The sequence below is a fragment of the Vicugna pacos genome, chromosome 7 (genome assembly GCF_048564905.1).
Source record: "Vicugna pacos chromosome 7, VicPac4, whole genome shotgun sequence".
NCBI classification, from domain to species: Eukaryota; Metazoa; Chordata; class Mammalia; order Artiodactyla; family Camelidae; genus Vicugna; species Vicugna pacos.
The window spans coordinates 39,971,676-39,991,043 of NC_132993.1; the positions used below are offsets into that span (position 1 = coordinate 39,971,676).

Genomic DNA, 19,368 nt, shown 5'->3' on the forward strand with positions numbered 1-19,368 from the left:
ACTGACTAATGAATTGCAGATTTCCTTAACATTCTTGATAGTAATTTAACTATTAGTTTGGTAATTAAACAATTTTTTGCAAGAGTGAGTGAAAAAATGTACTCTTTTTTTAGTGCCATCTCAGTTTATGTTCAAATCAGGGCACTTGACCAAAACTCTGTTTTTTTCCCACCCATAATTTTTATTCACTTTTATGCTACTGTTTTAAAGTCAGATTAATGTTTTAAGGCTCTTAAAACAATTTCTGACATAAGACACGTGTATACATAAATACATATACATAGATATTAGAATCATTTGCAGCTATGTATTTTGAGGCAATTTTTATCTTTGTGGAATGAGGAGAGTTAACAATAGGCATATTCACCTAACCCTCGGTCTTCTTTTGAAGTTATTGCTAAGCTTTAACATCCTACAATTTCCTTGATTCTCTCAGCCCCCTTTTCTTACTCCCCAGATACCTCAAACACGTCTCTTTAGTGACATACAAGTTAATCAGTAGAGCTGTCACTGTCCTTACCAAGCTACTGGTTCCCAGGCCTAACGCTGCCACTGCACGGTGGGTCCCCTGAGGACAGAGTCTGCGCCCTAGAGCCGATCAGAGTGTCTCACATGTAGAGGGCTCCAAGGAGAGTGGCTTGACCTTAGGATTTGCATACAAACACTCTACCCCACTTCTGAACAGTTCACATGTAAAGTGGGGGAAAAGCCCTGCTCCTCTGTACTTCCTTTGTAATTATATTTAAGAATAGAGAAACGAGTGAAAAGGTGTATATATATTTTTAAAAAGACTTTGAAGTGAAGTTGAGGGTGCCATCTAAAAGAAGGTGAAAATTAGCATGAGTGAATGAAAGTGGGATGAGGAAGCAAAGAATATGTGTGAGATGGGGGTCAAGCTATGTGAGTATCACTAAATCCCAAAGCAAGCAAACAAATAAAACATTACCAAGCCCCAAACCCAATTCTTTTGTCCAAGGCCCTGCATTAGGCATCGTGGGGGAAATATTTCTAAGATATATCCCCTTGAGGATGAAACCTGGTCCTCAAGTGGCTGACAGTCCAGCAGCAGAGATGTCATCAACATACACAGATCTCGGCTGTAACAAGCCCTCCCTGCCAGCGTTGTGAGAATACAGAGAAGGGGCGGGCAAGCTTCACTGAGCGGGAAAGTTTTCATACTAATTTAGCTATGACTGAAGCAACTAGCGTGACCTTAAATGTCTCAGACTAAACAGAAGTTTGGAACGATCAGACATAATGCTGAGGGGGTTAAAGGAGGGCTGGAAGACAAAAGATGCTCCGGTGAGAGTTATTTCCCTCAGAAGTCGAGCCCACCAGGTTACAACACTGACCTCTTCCATTTCGAAGGAGTCTGGTGTTTTGCCCGCAAGACGAGACAAGTGCTTGAGTTTGTAAGTCTGAATTGAGTTCTCCTTTCGAGTTCTGTCCTTGACTGATCCCTCAGGCTCCCAGGAAGGAGGAGCCTGCTTGGCCAGCAGGGATGAGTGAGGCCACTGGCTGCTCAGGAGAGCCTGGGGAGGATGACAAGGTGTCACATCTTCACAGGCTGGAAGAGACTGATGCTCTGCCAAAGGAGACAAACGACTTTGGTCCTGCTTGTTTGTCATGGCTGGGAACTCTGACCCGCACTCTCCTGCTTTTGCAGAGGTGATGGAAAACTCATCCTTCACCTTTAACGACTCTGCCACTTCTAGACTGTAACCCCTCTTAATGTTCTGCTTTGAACCTCTCCTGAAAAGTTCACCCATTCTTCTTTGATGCTCTTTGGCTTCACTCACTGAGGTTCTTTGCATACCCTCATCTTCCTCTTCAGCTTTGTTCTGCAGGATGTTAACGTCATTCAGCAAAGATGAGAAGGCAGTGGCCACATGGTCCAATATTTCCAGCTGTCGGAAACGGCCTGAACAATACAAGGAACACACAACTTTTAGACTGGGTCTTTTCAGTGAAACTGCATTAATGTAGTGAAGGTTGAAGAGGTTAGGTAACATGGGATTTTCAAGATGGGAAGGACTTTAAACTCTTGTAACTCAAGTTTTTCCTCAGCATATACCACTGGTTATCATGGAGGATATTTCCCTACATAATAAGATGTCACTGTGTTACAGGGAAAGCGAATGCCATTTATATTTAGTTGAATGTGCACAACTATATAGACTCACAGAGTTTTATGTGTTAATCTATAAAAACTATAGACAAGGATGAATCTTGAGTTTAACTTCATGCATTAACCTAAATGTCAGAGTGAACCCAGCTCTTTCGTATGAGGTGAGCTTGAGCATCCTTCCACTGCTCAAGACAGTAGACGTCCTCATCTCACCTCCATCAGCTCCAACTATACCCTTCACCTGAGTGTGGAAAGATCATGACACATGGAGTCAGAAGGCCTGGATCCAAATCCCAGCTCAACCAGTCACTGGAAGTGTAACCACAAAGTAAATGGATCAACAGATATAAGGTGCTTAGCACTGTGCCTGGCACAGAGTAAATGGCCAGTTTCTTCATCTGGAGAACAAGGGTGATAATACCAGCCTTATGGATCTCTCACATCTGTTGTGAAAAGCACAATGCTACATAAATATCAGTTAAAATTATAAAGGTGCACAACTCAGGAAGGGAATATACTGTCTTCAGTCTTCTAAGAGAAGTTAGTCATTACTGTGAAAACCCACTTGCCCGCCCAAACAAACCAGCTCCTCAACTTGGAAGTCTTTCTGGAGGATCTGGCTTCACTCATTTAAGTTTAGTTAGTATGTGGGCGAGATCTAATGCAGCAAGGGCTAATTTGGGGACACACTGCTACTTTGAAAAAAATGGTGAAAAATATTTTTGGTATCTCCAGATAATAAAATCACAGTAATGGAAATGGAACATTTTGTTTTTATTACACAGCCTTTTCTCAACCCCAGTGATAGCATGCAACAGTCAAAGGCCCCATTGGTGGGTAAGGTTGTTGTCCTCTGTTCTGTTGTTTGCACCATGAGAGCAATGCTACGAACTCCTCCACAAGTAAATCTTTGTGCCTACCTGCTTCCTTCACCTGAAAAGGGAAGATATTGACTATTCATCCTTTATTCCAAAAAAGATGTGGTGGACTTCTTACAAAGGACTGTGATATTCTTTCAAGACCTAGAGGAACTCTTGGGTTCCAGATGCTTTCAGAAGCATTCTGATTACATCTCCCCCTTAAATTTAGCCTTAGATATAAGCCCAAGAGCATGACTGAATCATAATTTTATGATTGTCTTAACATCCATTCTATAGCAGATTTTTTTACTTAGACTAAGACAAAACCTATCAATTTAATTGGTTCAGTCAATTCAGACAACATAATAGTGTGAAGTGTTGGATGAGGACTTTTGCTTGTTTTGCTCTGGGGTACGATGAACAATGAGCCAATTGGTTCTCATCTCTTCAAGTTTGAGCCTTTTGTACTGACTTTTCTATTCTGTCTTTCGGACAACCAACTGATTTTATTATTGCTTGTTTTACATTTGACCTTCTCAGCTTTCCTGAGTTGAAAGTGCACTGGTGAGTGTTGAGTGAGAACAATTACTGAGCACTATTAGCACAGTGCTAAGTGGTAGAAATAAGAGGGGACCAGCAGTCAGGATCAGGGGCCAACTCCCGGTTTCCCCATAATCCATGTGTCAACTTCATCTGTGAAATGTTTACTTCACTGATCAACTCAAACACTCCTCAAATATTGGTAAGTGTATTAGTCTCCCCAAATAAAGACCTGATCTAAGGTTTTGCATATCTGTGTGGCTTAGAGGAGGAGACAACAAAAAATGATATCAATTTCTTCTAAAGGCAAAGAAGAATCACATTGTGACACCTTCAGTTTTGCATACTTTAAAAAAAAATGTCATTGCTGAGATTTCTGAGACCCATTTCACCCATGTGAAGACGGGGGAAACAGAAACTAAAATGAGTCACTAAGTGAAACCTTAACTTTCTCATCTATGAGGCTTAGAACACTACTTACTCCACCAAGAGCTGTAAGTGTAGTTGTTAACCGTCATATCTTCAGATATGTGGATTATCTGTGCGTAACCTTACAGTTATCATGTATGCTGCTATTTTCCTACAACTGGTGGTCAGTGGAATACCTTCCTCTGGGTCACTACTGAGGATGTTCTTGGGGTATGTGTACGGTGTTCAAATAATTGGGGAGAAAGGGGACTTGCAGTTACACAGGTTTATTTACTGCAGGATTTGTTTAATATGCTCTTAGTCTCCTAGGTGGGATGCAGTGCAGTGGGTTCAAAATTATTGTAATACAGAACCTCTCTTAGAGGAGCACTGAAGAACATCTCCTCCGTGGAACGGAGTTTGCCGAATTCTGGACTGGGGACATGCCAAAAATCCGTTAGTGAAATACATTCTTTTAAATAAATAAATAAATTCACTGCAAGTAAAGTTAAGTGAGATGAAGTGTTTCTCAAACAAATATCTGGAACAGAGGTTTTGCTTGGATTTTTCATTTTAGTTTCTGTTTCATGGAGCAGCTCTCTCTTTCCCCCCAAATATACACCAATCGGCAGGGGACATGGAGAGTGATCCAGACATAAACTTGTTTCTGTTGGAAGCCACTGTGATACTGGGGTTGACTGCTACTGCACAGATCTCCTGGCCTTGAGACTGTGGCTCATCCGATTGCTCACTGCCATCGCTGAGATTCTGATGTCACGTGGTTCTCACTTACTGTACAAGTTAGGGTTCTCAAGGTCCGTCCGCTGCTTTTGAGCTTCAAGAAAAACACGGATGTTGATTCCTCTGGCTGCTGAGCCACAACCCAGGAATCTGGCTGGGATTTGTGTGCAGATGTCCGGCTCGTCAGCACCAAACCCCAGATCCAAGAGAATCTCCACTGGATCTTTTTCCCCAAATTCCAGCCATTCAGGAATGCTGTGGTAAAAATATGAATATCTTTATCCAGTTCACTTAACCAAAAGCCATTTTTTCCTAGTCACTTCACCCGCCCAATCTTCCAGAAATTGAACAAAAGAGGAGCCTGAATTGACAAAGAGATGGTGCACTTACTAGAGCTCATATATACTTACTTAAAGGACAGTCCATCACTGCCACTTAGGGACTGTTTGCTTCTACTTTACAATGAGTTTACTCAACTGGTTTTCCATTTCACAACAGGCCAATGTTAAATTAAATAGGGCAGGGAGACTGTGGGAGAGAAGCCAGAGGCAGTGCACTGATAACCACAAAAAAAAGTAATTGATGGCAATATGAAACAGAAAAAAAAATTACCCTGAAAACAGCAGACTAAAGACAGACTATTTAAAAAGAGTATGAGTCTGGTGCATCTTCAGTCACACAAATTTGTTGAGAGCATCACTAAATTGAGACTACAAGCACTAATGTTCACAAATAATCATTTTGTAAGTCCCTAGGTCGGGTTAAAGCATGTTCTGTAATTTTTTGGACTTGGCTGAGAAACAAAACTGCTTTTGTTTTCTTCAGTGTTGGCACTTAAAACAATACCCTTCAGTTACCTGGAAATTATTTTTATGTATACCAACTCACTTCCCCATCACTGAACTTCTCCTCAGTGACTGTGCTAATGACCCTTTAAACCTCATGGACTCCATGGGAATCGGGACTTTTAATGAGGTTTTCCTAGATTTGCTTGGTTCTTCTGTTAAAGTTTCTGTTTATCTTTCTCTACATGCAACAGTAGGGAGCTTATTTGAGATAGCTTGGATAATTTTACTTTCATGACGCTGCCATTTAAATTGGATTAGTTAAAATTCATTTATTTAGCCACTCAGACAGTCAACAACCTATACAGTCTCACTGGGCAGGCTCACTTATCCGACACCACCCAACGTCACGTTCACAATCTCTTACGTGACACAGAGATCTCAGGCTTTTCCTCCTGATTTGACCAAGGAAGAAATGATAAGCCAAGAACTCCTACTATGGGGCTTACATGGCTCAGCTTGGATATCTTAATCTTTGGAAAGAACTGACGAACAGGGGCTGCCAATCACTTGATACCATAATACAAGAGAGGTTCGAGGGAGAAAAAATACCTCTTATGAAAAACCTAAATTGTGAATGAAAGATTTAATCTGTTATCTTATTGACCTCATGTACAAATTTTTAGCCGACCCATTCACACAAATGTTTCTTGAACATCTGCCATGTTCTAGGCTCTCTGCTAGACATCCAAGGCGCAAAAAGGAGCAAAAACATAGTCTTGCTTTCCAAAGGCTCACATTCTCATAGCCAAGAATATAATTATTGATTGACTTGTCATTAAAGTATTTCCAATATCATCACCTCTTTTTAATCTGTATTTAACCACGTAAGAAATACATAAAATACACACACCTTGTTAACACCTGTAATACCCTACATAAGAGTTGATCTCCCCATGGCCGTTTTCCCTGCTAATCCTGACTCCGTTCTTACTGAATTTATGTGTATCCTTCCAGACATTTTTCTATGTAGTTACATATATGCTTTATAGTCTTCACTTGTTGGCTTTGTAAATAGTAACATACTCTATGTATCTTTTTGCAGCTTGTTCTTTTTTTCCTTCAAATGTGACTTGGAGATCATTCCAAGTTTGTATGGTTATCGCTACTTACTCTGGGTATGACTGTATCGAATTCCATAAAAATGGGTGGGCCAGTAGTTGATTTGGCCATTTCCCCACTGGCAGATATTTAGCCCATTTTCACTGATTTATATTGTTCTTGCAAGTTGGAGTTCTGAAATCATATATTCATTCTTTCATCCACCCATTGAACAAGCATTTCTCAAGTGCCTATTTATAATTTCATCAAATCTGTTGTCACACAGAATGATTTCTCTGAATGAAAAGTGCCTGGACATCACATACCTTTGTGGTATACTGGCAGCAGAATGGCAAGAGTTGAAACTGGTCCCTCTGGATAGAGCGGGAGTTTCAGAAAACTGATGCAGAGATCTGCAGTTGGGGAAAATATCACCGATGAGGTGTGTTGATTTAGATAGTCGCCTGGGAGGTCACTGTGTCTCGTTCCCTTGCAGAGCAAACATCTGCATTTCCTCTTCATTACTAATAATCTCATAATGGCCACAACCTTGGAAGAAGAGAGAGCACACAGCAGAGGAACTGCTCCTCTTGTCAAGAGTGTTGTGTTACAGAAGGTGTGACAATTTAAGTGTTAGGTGCCCACTAGTGCTCATTATAAAGGTGACAGAATGTCTCACTTCTGACAGATGGCAAATCATTGGGGAACCTTTCAGGAATACAGCTTTGCTAGGCATCAACGTTCGGGAAGAAGTTAAAATTGTGTGATGGAAGAGGTACAGCAAGCAGCCACCGAAGCGACACTACATTAGTTCTCACAGCGGCGGGGGGCTTCATACGGCACGGTTAACGCGCTCCGAGTGCTGTCTGCAGGGCTCCGTGGCCATCCACATGCGACAGCAGCAAAGTCCTTTACTACCGCAAGAACCAGTCTCTCTATCCAAATAGGCCTGCAGTGCGAGTCATCTGAAAGAGCTTCTGAACACAATGAAACTCTGTTGCAACATAGTTCACTTTTATATAGCTCAGATATACCATAACACATCTAGCCTCATCACATGTAACAGCACTTTGGCACAAAATTGGAATTTACCAAGAATACAATGTTGATATCAGTTTCCCAAGGAGATCGAGTCACCTTACACAGGCTCCTGAATTTGCCATAGTCCTGTCCACATTAGGTAAGAATAGCTGGGCCCTGCCTCTTCTTTGTTCAATTACTTCTCTGTATTAAGGTGGAGAAAGTGCATGTTTCGGGATAATAAAGACTGTTTTAACAGATGATTGAGCTTGCTGGGAGTCTTGAAGACAGGCAGAAGATAACTTTCACTTACTGGTTCCCCTCAGTTTGCACTAGGCCTGCCATAATTTCTGTTTCACTCTGTGTTTGAGATTCACACCTTGTTTTGTAATGTTCAGCAGAGCTAGCCAGAGACTGCCCCGACCTCAGATCCAGAGAATCCGTGTGCAGTCACGGTTCTAATCCTGACGTAGCAGCACAGGTGAGTCATTGACCTTGGCTCTCCCTTTTCCTCTTCAACAAAAGAGAGAGTTGCTTGAGAGATTTCTGGGGTCCCTATGGCTTTAAGATTCTGTAAGGAGCAAAGACAACTAATCTTCTAAGAGGGAAAAACTATGACAAAGCAGCATTTTAGGTGTTGGAGGGATACAGTATTGAATACCTGGTTTGCAACAAGCTTGAAATGCAAGAGCAGCTAGAGCACGGGAAGCAGAGCTCCCAGCCTCAGGAAGCTCACGGTCTAGTCCAGGCTTCTTAAACTAGAGTGTGCCTCAGAATGCTGAAGGGCTTGCAAAAACAGGTTTCGACGTCCAGATTTTCTGATGCAGCGTGACTAGGGTGGGGCTTAGAAACTTATAATTCTATGACATTCCCAGGAGCTGCTGCTGTGCTGTTTGGGACCACTTTGAGACCTAGTCTAGCCTCATATTAGGAGACCCTCACTGCTTTCTACACAACATTGGAAACTGCAGGATTATTGTCCAGCAAATAGCATGATGATTAATAACATCGGCAATATGAAGCTATGAATGCAACTATTTTATGAACAGGTCCTCAGGAATACATTTTAACTACATTTCCGGCCCAAGTCAGTATTTGTTGATTTAATTTGCTCATTCCTTTACGACAGTTAAAGACCCTCTATTTCTCTCAAGGCTAGTGGAAACAGTCCAGGCACTGTGGCTAAACCAGTGACAAGATCCTAAGATCCATGGCCTTTTTAAAAGACCTCCTCACTCCCATTTCATTCATGAAAGATGCAGCTGTCAAATACTGCAGTGAAAGAACAGTGATTCCGCCACCTACCTCATGTAGCCTTTCACAGTCATCTGAACCACTCCTTGCTCATGAGCAGGAACTGCAACGGAAAAAAAAAGGGGAGATGAACTTAACTTCCTTTTTTCTCATGGAAGATTTTCTCACCCTTGTATTAAGCAGCATGAGACTGATTTCCATATCTGAGATTGTGTAGGCATGAGATACAAGGCATCTCTGCAGGGAACAAGACAATGTAATTAATGGCGAAATTGTGTGACAAGCACTTGAAGAAACGTGGCACTTGCTCAGTGGAGAGGGAAGTCAGTGGGAAATGAAGTAGTCAGCAAAGGTTTTGTGGAGGAAGCAGTATTTATCGTGGATTTTTAAGAATGGGGACAATTTGATAGATGGAAAAGGGGTGTTACCATGAAAGAAGATTGTCTACAGCAAGAGCCAAGCACAGTGATAGGGCTAGTCCAGTTAGATCACAGGGAATTTTGGAATACTCTCCCTTGGTACAGAAGGTTGAGATGCACGGGTGGAGACAGACAAAAGAATAAGGACCCCACATTTATTCAGCATCTTCCATTAATTTATATCACCTAATCCTTACAAGAGTCTTATAATTTAGGACCTACTCATTTTTCAGATAAGGAAATTGAGTCTCACAGAAGAAGTTGAGTAATGAGCCCATGATCACACAGTCAAAAGTAGCAGATCCTGGACTTTATCATTACCTTTATTATTGATTATAACAATAATAGTTACTATTTATTTGACATTAACTTTATGTTAAACAATGTCCTAAGCATTTTACATGCACAGTGTCTTCTAATTTTCACAACAAATCCATGAAATAGATGTTATTCACTCCTACTTAATAGAGAAGCAAACTGAGGCTCAGATTAAATAAATTTCCTGTGGTCAGTAGGGTGCCACAGCTTATTTTTATTTGTTGCTCTTATTTCCTTTCAAAACACCACACTGTCAACAGATTGTCTTGTAATTTGTTTGAAAGCCAGAAAGAGGAGTTTATATATGTATGTGTCAAGACATAGAAAACCATGAAAAGTTTTTGAGCAAACAAATGTGAGAAAGATAATGTTGAAAGTCCTTTTGCTTGGTTAGTGGTGCTGAGGACAGAAGAGAAGAGTGAATATGGGATGCCAGAGAGGCCCATTCAGGGGCAGATGCATTCCTTAGAACCTGTGCCATGATGTAACTGCAGCAGGAGGAAGTGCTCAGAATACAGGCAAGTTACTCAGGAAGTTCCTCCGTCTTCCCATTTCCTCGCGCTGTAGCTCTCCTGGGTGCAAACGTGTGACACGTATCAAACTGGAAGTATAATCACCCAGCACTTCTATGGGAATGTGAAGTTCTTCACCGTAAGAACTACAAACGCAGGTTGGGAGAAATTTTGGAAAAACAAACCTAAGTGACAACATATAAAAAACGGAAATGAATAAACGGCTCTTCAGCCTGGAGCCAGAGTTCTTGTCTAGAGTAGGGGGCCTGCGAATAGATCTCAAGGGATCTGTGAACTTGTCTCCAAATGCCGAACTTTATTGGGGTGGAGTTAAGAATGCTCATAGTTTTCAGCTTTTTTTTTTAAGGCTCTGTGACCATGATGAATGGAAAAGGACAACTTATCTAGAAAGATAAGGACTAGAGGTATATTACTGAGGTGTAAGAAAACAGTGGATTCTTAATTAAGCCCAGAAGGCACAATTACCATTTAGAAAGGTAGTGAGAGAACAGATACAATGAAGGCTGCCCTACAAAACAAATGGAATTCTGTCACCACAAGAGTTATACAGGGTGAAAAACATTAATCTATGATAGAAGTTTAAAAATGAAGTGTGTATATATATAGCTTCCACGCTACCACTCTCAACCTCGTTCTTATATCAGACATCATTAATCAATTACATCACTTTCTCAAGCCTGGATAGGTTCTCAAGATTGTCAAGAATTGAATGAGACGGAGCTTTTTGCCAACCTTTGCTTAGAATAAACTTCATGAATTGGTTTTTGAGAAAAACAGGGTAATTTGCGGGTACATATCTAAACTTTAGAAATTGCTAACTGGATAAAAAAAAAACTACTTCATAAAACACTATAGGGAGTCCCTGCCAAGGATGGAATAACAAGGTGAATGATCATTATTATGATACAAATGTGACATTTCTTGAGTGCCCTATGGGACATTAGGTGACAATTATTCATATAAGTTAAAATATCTGACTCAAACTTATGCACCAAGTAAGAAATGAACTTAGAATCCAAACTCCAGTCTTTTTTGTCTGTTACATCAGTGGTTTTAAAACTGTGAGTTTTAGCAGAGGAATTCTTTCACAAATTTCTAATAATTTAATAGATAAAATGCGAGCTGTCCTGGACAGAGTGGTCTCCCATTTAGCTGTTCATTCTGTGAGGCACCTCCAAGATCCAGAGTTTGAAAAACACCGTCTATTGGACACCAAATCTCTCACCTAGGCGGGCATTGCTAATCCACTGCACCTCTCTTGCTCAACTGAACTCAGTCTCAGTGTCTCAAATCATAAAGTCACTGCCAATTGATCTGAAGCCGTCATGTGCGAGAAAGCCTATTTGCTACTTCATTAGTCATAAAGTTATAGATGCAAGCATAGTATAACTTTTTGGCAGTCATGTTGTAATGACTTGATGAACTAAATAATAGGTTGCCCCAAAATGGAAGATAAAATAAATATTTATCACTTTAAGCAGTTTTGTTCTATTTCTCCCTGCCCTCTTCCTGCTACCACCACCTCTACCTATTGTTCTGCATGTATCTCACAAAGGCAGGCTCCATTTGTTCCTCTGTAGCTCATCCAGAGAATTCTGGAGCTTCTGAGCAGCTCTTCTTGCATAAAATATTCTGAGATTTGGGGACATTTGGCTTCATATTCTGCAGGCACCACCACTCTTGCCTCTGCCTCAGTCTTTTCTAGTTGTCTGCCATTGCCCTGAATTTCCTAGAACACATGAATGAATGTTTACATCCAGGCCAGAGCTCTGGCATTGTGGCCACAGTAAATTGCTCAAACTGTCAGAGAGGAAATGATCCATTTTCAGATACTGATGAAAAGAGTTAGCTCAGCCTTGTTGAGTTTTCAAAAACCTTAGCCCCGAAGAAAATCTGGTCATCCAGAAAATTCCACATCCTTTCACTCAGGGCTTCTTCACGGGTTCCAGTGCTCACACAGATCTGGCAGCCACGTTCCCTGGACCACACCCCGCAGCTCTGCCATCCAGGTTCAGGAGCAATCTGGTTGCCAGGAAACCAAAGGCAGCCCTGAAGGGGAAAAGGAGCCCCTAAAAGAAACGTATTTTCTAGGAAATGTGCAAAGTGGACCCAGCAAGTTTACAGTGGGGGGATTTTCTAGTCTGATGACACACATGAAAGCCTGATGCAGTTCTAGCATCAGCGCAGGGTAGGACCTTTCACCTTACAGTTCCCGGTAAGGCCAGCCACCACTGACAATTAGGGACTGGGCAGGATGTTTGATTCCCCCCTCCCCCGAATCCCATTCACATTGATATACAGATACAGCTTTTACATCTTTTGTTAGACTCTTCACACTCTTTCTTCTTGATCTTGTTTAAAATGACACAAATGTCTGTCTCTATCCAATACATTCAGACACATAGCCTTCTCTGCTGCCAAGCTTAAGTTTTGGAGAAAATGAAGCCAGGGAAAATTGGTATCATTTTTTTAAACTCACAAGATAAGCCTGATTTTTAAAACATAATAAAATTACAAAAAAATCAATTAGCTGCACTGTTTCATTTCCATTGTGCATTTCCTGGGCTCCCTGGGTCCTGGGAGAGGAAGGGGCATTTTCACTGTTACTATGTGTTCACTTCCTGATGACCGTGGAGGCAGCAACTGGCTTTTCCGGTGTTCGGACCCAGACAGTTAAGAGTCTTGCACAGGACAGTGTGAAACTATTATTCCTTGCCTGTTCGACAGTTCTTTAGTTTTAGTTTTGTTTTTATTTTCCACTGTGCTAATTCGTAAGGTAAACTTCCTGGTACCTGAAAACGGGCTTATCAGGGTCAGGTCCTTGCTTGTTTGCCTGTTTTCAATAACGAGCCTGAAGTTGATAGCTTAGTTCTCAGCAGCAGTGGAATTCCTAGACTTTCCTTATAACCCAGAAGATCCAGTAGCCCCGGCACACGTCTCTTCAGGGCAGCATCTGTTGAAGGTAACAGGCTCTGCAATTCTCTGCCGTCTCTCCCCACCTGCTTGGTTCATTAGCACTTACCTGCCTGGCTCCTGGAAGCATCTGAGTCTGCTACCTCTAGTTAGAGCAAGATTTGGACACCTAGGGAATGCCGTCATGGGACAAACAAACTCCTCCCATTACCCTGGATTTCCCCAAGCTTCTGCAGGTAAAAGGTGGGACCCTTACAGATGGGCCTGTGTTCACCACATAAGCCCTGCCTACCAGGCCTCCTCAGTTCCACACTGGCTTCTCTAGGTGCTTGGCTTTGATATTTTCTCCATTTCTTTGTCCTTCCAAGATAGTACTCGTATTGGGTTTTTAAAACCAGATTTTACTCTCTGAAACCACTGAGAGAAGAAAGAAAGAAAAAAATAATGTCCTCCTATCCTCAAATTTCCTGAAGGTCGGTCTGAAGTAGAATTAAAGTGAGAAAAAAAATTCCCCCCCCCTGCTCTACTCAATACATCCCATTGCATGGGTTAAAATGCCTGTTCTGGTTCCCTTTTAGACACTTGAGTCTCCAGCCACCCTCCCTACTGTTAGGTGGACTTCTGCCATCTGAAGCAGCAGACACTGCACTTAACCCTGCAAAATGTATTACTGGAGAAGACGTAGTGAGATATGCAGAAGGCACTAATTAGCACCTTTATTGGCTTAGAAAGCATTTTTTATTTTGGTTTTCCTAAGCATTTCTGACTGATTCATGGAAGACATTTGGTTCTTTGGAATATCGTCCAATAGACTAATCAAATTACATTTTCACAGGGCTCTAAAATAATAGCATTCTGCAGCTTTCTGTACATTTAACTCCTGCATGATCAGGACACTTGGTAGAGGCAGTCATCAGAGTTTATTTATCTCAGCAATTTATTAAACTATATTCCTACAAAAAAAAAAAAAAAAGAGACTTACATTCTCCCTGATCTTCATGCTCAGAAGCTTAAGGCCAATTGTAATGTTTTGCTCTTACTCACCCAGATAGCTGTTTATTTCCCAGATGCTGTCAAATCTTCCTCTCCATCCCTCTGTTGACACCCAGTGCAAGCCCTCATCACCTCGAGCCTAAGGTCATGATAGCTTCTTCCCAAGGGGTGCACCTTCTCCGTGTTGTCAGGATAAACGCTGGAATCTGTCACTTCTCTTCTCAGAAACCATTCATAAATCATTACAATGATGGCAAATGTGAAACACACCTGCTTCAATTCCCCCATGCTGCACCTGTGGGTTTATTACTTATTATTCATGACCCTCTATTTCAGGTGAATGAAGATACAGTTTCAGAATTCTACTCAACACAGGCTCCAGCTGCAACTGCCTATCCTTTGGCTGGAACCTGAAATGATACTTCTTTGCCTTCCCTGTCTTAAGACATCAAGTGTGATTCCCTCTTTCTGGATATTAAGGCATTTATAACCTGACTACACCCTACTTAACAGAAAAATTTTTACCTTTGCTCCCTAGCATGAAACCATCTCTCTAGTCCTACCACCTTCTGTGTGCTTTCCTGCACAGAGTTTCCTACTCATTCTGGGCCGTGGTTCAAGCTCCTGTTGCTTCCAGGAAATGACACGGTCTTGCTTAATCTCTTTGTTTTTTTCAAAACCATACCTTTCATTGATTGACTAGCTCAAGTTTCATTTTCTCTTTGAAGATTTCCTAACCTGATCACATCATCTTTATTGTGGACCAGTTTTACTAAGATCTTTTTGTTGACCAGCTTTGGAGAAATCAGATATGTCAGAGATGATTCTTGCCTCGGTGGCCTTTACAATTTTGTTACGACCAATCATATCCTAATAAGTTGAGGCAGCACAGATCAAGTCATATGGGTAGAACCCATGATGGCTGTGGCTGGTGTTCAGAAGAAAAACTGAGTCTCAGTGCAGATGTCAGGGAGGGGCTTACAGATAATATGGGACTTGGATAAGGCCTCAAAAAAAGGGCAAGAGGTGAACAGAACAGGAAAGACTTTACGACAGAGGGAATTGGATGAAGAGAAAAAACTAGGAATGTAACGAGAGGAGATAAGATCAGTGGGTCCTGCAGAAGATCAGTATAGGTAGATCCAAATTGTAATGGTCCTGGGGAGTCGATGTGACACACTTGAGAGCAGGAGTCATGTACTCTACAACTTTGTACCCTCCACCTAGCACAGATCTCTGCTCTGAATGCTTTCATCTGATAAACATTATGGCAATATCTACTATGTTCAATTGAATTTAAACTTTTTTTAAGGTATAGACCACAAATTTAGAACTTAATTTTGTAACTTATTATTTAATGAATTCCATCTGGAAAGGAATAAGTTTACTCTTCAGGACCTCTCTGAGAATCAGAGAAGAAATGTCTAAATAGTGAAAAAGGACAAATGAATTAACCACCCATTGAGTAATCAACAGCCCCAAGGAGACCTTTGACAGAAACAGTCTTCGTCTGGTGTCTAGACTGTGGACATGATGTTAAACCAGCACACATTACATACACCCACATGCTGACACAGGCAGTGTTATGTGGCTGTCCTTGCTGCATCAGGGTGGATGCGTTCCACAGTCAGACAGTGCTGATGTTGGGTTTGTTCTATGGTGGTGGGAAAGGGTTTGCCACAAACCAGTTCCTTTCTCCAGGGTTCCTTATACACAGTTTTAATGTAAAATGTGGGGTTAAGAAGGAGTTAGCAGTCTGAGAAGAGAAATGTTAACATCCACGACTGTGATCCCTTTAGTGCTGCAACTAACCCCAAAGAGGCTCTGAACGTCCTATTGTGTTTGTGGTTATAGGAAGAGCTGTGGATCCTTACTGAGCCCGAACCAAGAATAAAATGTGTGTTAATCAATGAAGTTAGAACACTCCCTCACACCATGCACAAAAATAAACTCAAAACGACTTAAAGACTTAAATGTAAGACAGGACACCATAAGTCTCCTAGAAGAGAACATAGGTAAAACACTCTGACATAAATCATAAGAATGTTTTCCTAGATCGGTCTTCCAAGGCAATAGAAATAAAAGCAAAAATAAGCAAATGGGACCTAATCAAATGCATAAGTTTCTTCACAGCAAAGGAAACAAACAAAATGAAAAGACAACCTATGGACTGGGAGAAAGTATTTGCAAATGATGTGACTGACAAGGGCTTAATTTCCAAAATATACAAACAGCTCATACAACAAATAACAAAAAAACCCCAAATAAAATAACAAAAAAATTCAATAACAACAACAGCAAAAACCAAACCAAACCTAATTTTAAAAAAATGGGCAGAAGACCTAAATAGACATTTCTCAAAAAAAGACATACAGATGGCTGATAGGCACATGAAAATGCTCAATATTGCTAATTATCAGAGAAACACAAATCAAAACTACCATGAGGTATCACCTCACACCAGTCAGACTGGCCATCATTAAAAAGTCCACAAACAATAAATGCTGGAGAGGGTGTGGAGAAAAGGGAACCCTCCTACACTGTTGTTAGGAATGTAATTTGGCCACTATGGAAAATTGTACAGAGGTTCCTTAAAAGACAAAAAAAACCCTTACCCTATGATCCAACAATCTCACTCCTGGGCATAAATCCACAGAAAACTCTAATTCAAAAAGAGATATGCAACCCAATGTTCATAGCAGCACTATATACAATAGCCAAGATAAGGAAGCAACCTAAATGTCTACAGACAGATGACTGGATAAAGAAATTCTGATATATATATCTGATACACACACACACACACAAAATGGAACACTACTCAGCTATAAAAAAAGAATGAAATAATGTCATTTGCAGCAACCTGGATGGACCTAGAGATTATCATATTAGGTGGAGTAAGTCAGACAGAGACAGACAAGTATCATATGATATCACTGACATGTGGAATCTAAAATATGATACAAATGAACTTATTTACAAAACAGAAACAGACTCAGAGACATAGAAAAAAAATTTATGCTTACCAAAGGGGAAAGGGCGGGGGAGGGATAAATTAGGAGTCTGGAATTAACATATACAAACTACTATAGATAAAAACAGGGTCACATTGTATAGCACAGGGAACTATATTCAGCATCTTGTAATAACCTATAATGAAAAAGAATCTGAAAAAGAATGTGTGTGTGCATATATCTATATATACATATATATAGAATCACTATGCTGAATACCAGAAACTAACACAACATTGTAAATCAACTATACATCAATTAAAAAAAAAAGAAAGAAAAAAGAATAAATCTTGCTTGCTTGTGAAGTTGGTGACCACTAAGAGGAGTTAATCTGTACCCAGTGGTGATGGTTCTTGGAAAAGGAAAAGAGAAAGAAATTGAAGGATGCTCTTCCCTGTAAATCATCCAAGTGCCCTGAGCAGACAGGGTTCTGGAGATACTTAAAAAGGAGACTGTCCGACCACTCAGCTAAGATGCCCTAATGTTCGTCAGAAGACAGAGCAGAAGGTGAAAAACCATCTTTTGTGAACTGCATTAGTGAGACTTGGGATGCAAGCAATATGGGCAGTTGTCCAACTCTTTGCATTTATTATGCTAATATGGAAAGAAAGAGCAAGAGAAGGTATTTTTCATAATGGGGAAGCACAAATGATTTCTATCAGTAAATTAACTTGGGCAAGCAACATTTTAGTGAAAGAGACCCCAAAGTCCCAAGAGGCAAGTTCCCAGAGGGGAGGTCTAGGCTCTGCCGACTACTCCAGGAAGACAGAGGAAGGTGCCACAGCCACCTCAGATCATCTTGGCCACCAGATCATTCCCATCAGCTGATACACCTTGCTGCAATAGCTCTCATTCCCAGAAGAGAAAATCTTTTGTCTCCACCTTTATTCCAGCGACCATTTTAATTCTTTTACCTTATAACTCCTCCAAACATTTTTCTCCTATTTTCACTTGAAAGTACAATCAGGCTTTCTCCTCCTCTGAATAGCTCTTTTCAAGGTCACCAATGACCTCCACTGCCATATCTAATGGCCAAGTCTCATTTCTTATCATATACACCCATTAACAACAGTTGACAGGGTTGATCACTCTCTCCTTGATAACCTAACTTCATGCCTCTTCCAGACACTTCTCTCTTGGTTCTCTTTTTACCTCATGGCCTACTCTTTCTCTTTTGCTGGTTTTTCCATATCTTCTTGGCTTCTTTTCTGTCTGTCTGGGTGCACTTGCTTGGGGATCTTATCTGGTCTTCTGGCTGATCACCATCCATGTGCCAACTAGTCCCAAACATTTATCTATTCCTGGACTTTCTCCCTAAATTCTAGATTTTTATTTCCAATTCATATTAATATATACCTACTCATTAGTATCTCCTTGGGTGTCTATTAAGTATTTGAATCATAGCATGCCTAAAATTGCATCTCTTACCTCAAGTCTAATTCTTCTCTGTTCTTCCCATCCCAGTAGATGACCATGCATCCTCTCAGATGCCTGGATAAAATCCACTGCAGTCATCCCTGACTTCTCTCTCTCTCTCTTTCAAACCCTACATCCACAAGCATGCCCTGTCATGTCCGTATACCAAATACATTCAGAAGCTAACACTTCTCTCTGCAGCAACTCTCATTGCCCTGGTCTATGCCCCATTCTTTCTCCTCTAAATTATTTTCTTAGCTTCCTGACTGGGCTCACTGCTTTGACTTTTCCCCAACAGTCTATTTTTCAAGTAGCAGTCAGAGCTGTCCTGTTAAAAAGAACCAAGACTATGCCACTCCTTTGTATAAAGCATATTAAAAGATCCACTTTTCTCTCAGAGTAAAAGTCAAAGTACTTACAGGGATATATAGGCCCTAAATTATTTGACTTCTAAATAATTCTTTAACTTACAGCTCTTTACTTAGCTTCAACCATTCAGGCCTCCTTGCTATTCCTGGAATACAGAGGGCACATTCCCACCCCAGGGCCTTTACACACACTGTCTCGTTTGTCTGGAACAGCTCATCCTGCAGATAAGCAAATGTTTCACTTTTTTCAGGTAGCTGCTCAAAGGTAATCTTATCTGAGATGCCTTCCCCGACCATCTATACTCCTGGTATATTACATATTATTTGTTTATTATCTCTATTTTCACTGTATCTTTTTTCTTCAGTATCCCCAATCCTAAAGGAGTGTCTAATTTGTAGGAGGCACTCTATACATATTTGTTAAATAACTGAAGAATGGAATAAAATGAAATCTGTCAGTTCTGTGTACTTACAGGAAAGGAAATAAAGTTGATAGCATGTTTGTTTTTGAGTATACAGTCTCCAGACTAATTTTGAAGCTTAAGGAGAGAGATGGG

At 40.8% G+C, this 19,368-nt stretch overlaps 1 protein-coding gene across 4 annotated transcripts in view; it reads right to left on the reverse strand.

Moving 5' to 3' along the window:
- Window positions 1-19,368, reverse strand: part of ITPRID1 (ITPR interacting domain containing 1) — a 175,299-nt gene that overhangs the window by 61,958 nt on the left and 93,973 nt on the right. For all 4 annotated transcript variants that reach the window (XR_012074380.1, XM_006201868.4, XM_072964742.1 and 1 more), the window contains 4 exons: window positions 8,889-8,940; window positions 6,890-6,976; window positions 4,730-4,932; window positions 1,353-1,921 (listed from right to left, as the gene is read on the reverse strand). Coding sequence is in view for 3 of the 4 variants with exons in the window: in XM_006201868.4 (XP_006201930.2) it covers window positions 1,353-1,921; window positions 4,730-4,932; window positions 6,890-6,976; window positions 8,889-8,940 (911 nt within the window). In the remaining variant the exon portion in view is untranslated. The remainder of the gene's footprint in view (window positions 1-1,352; window positions 1,922-4,729; window positions 4,933-6,889; window positions 6,977-8,888; window positions 8,941-19,368) is intronic.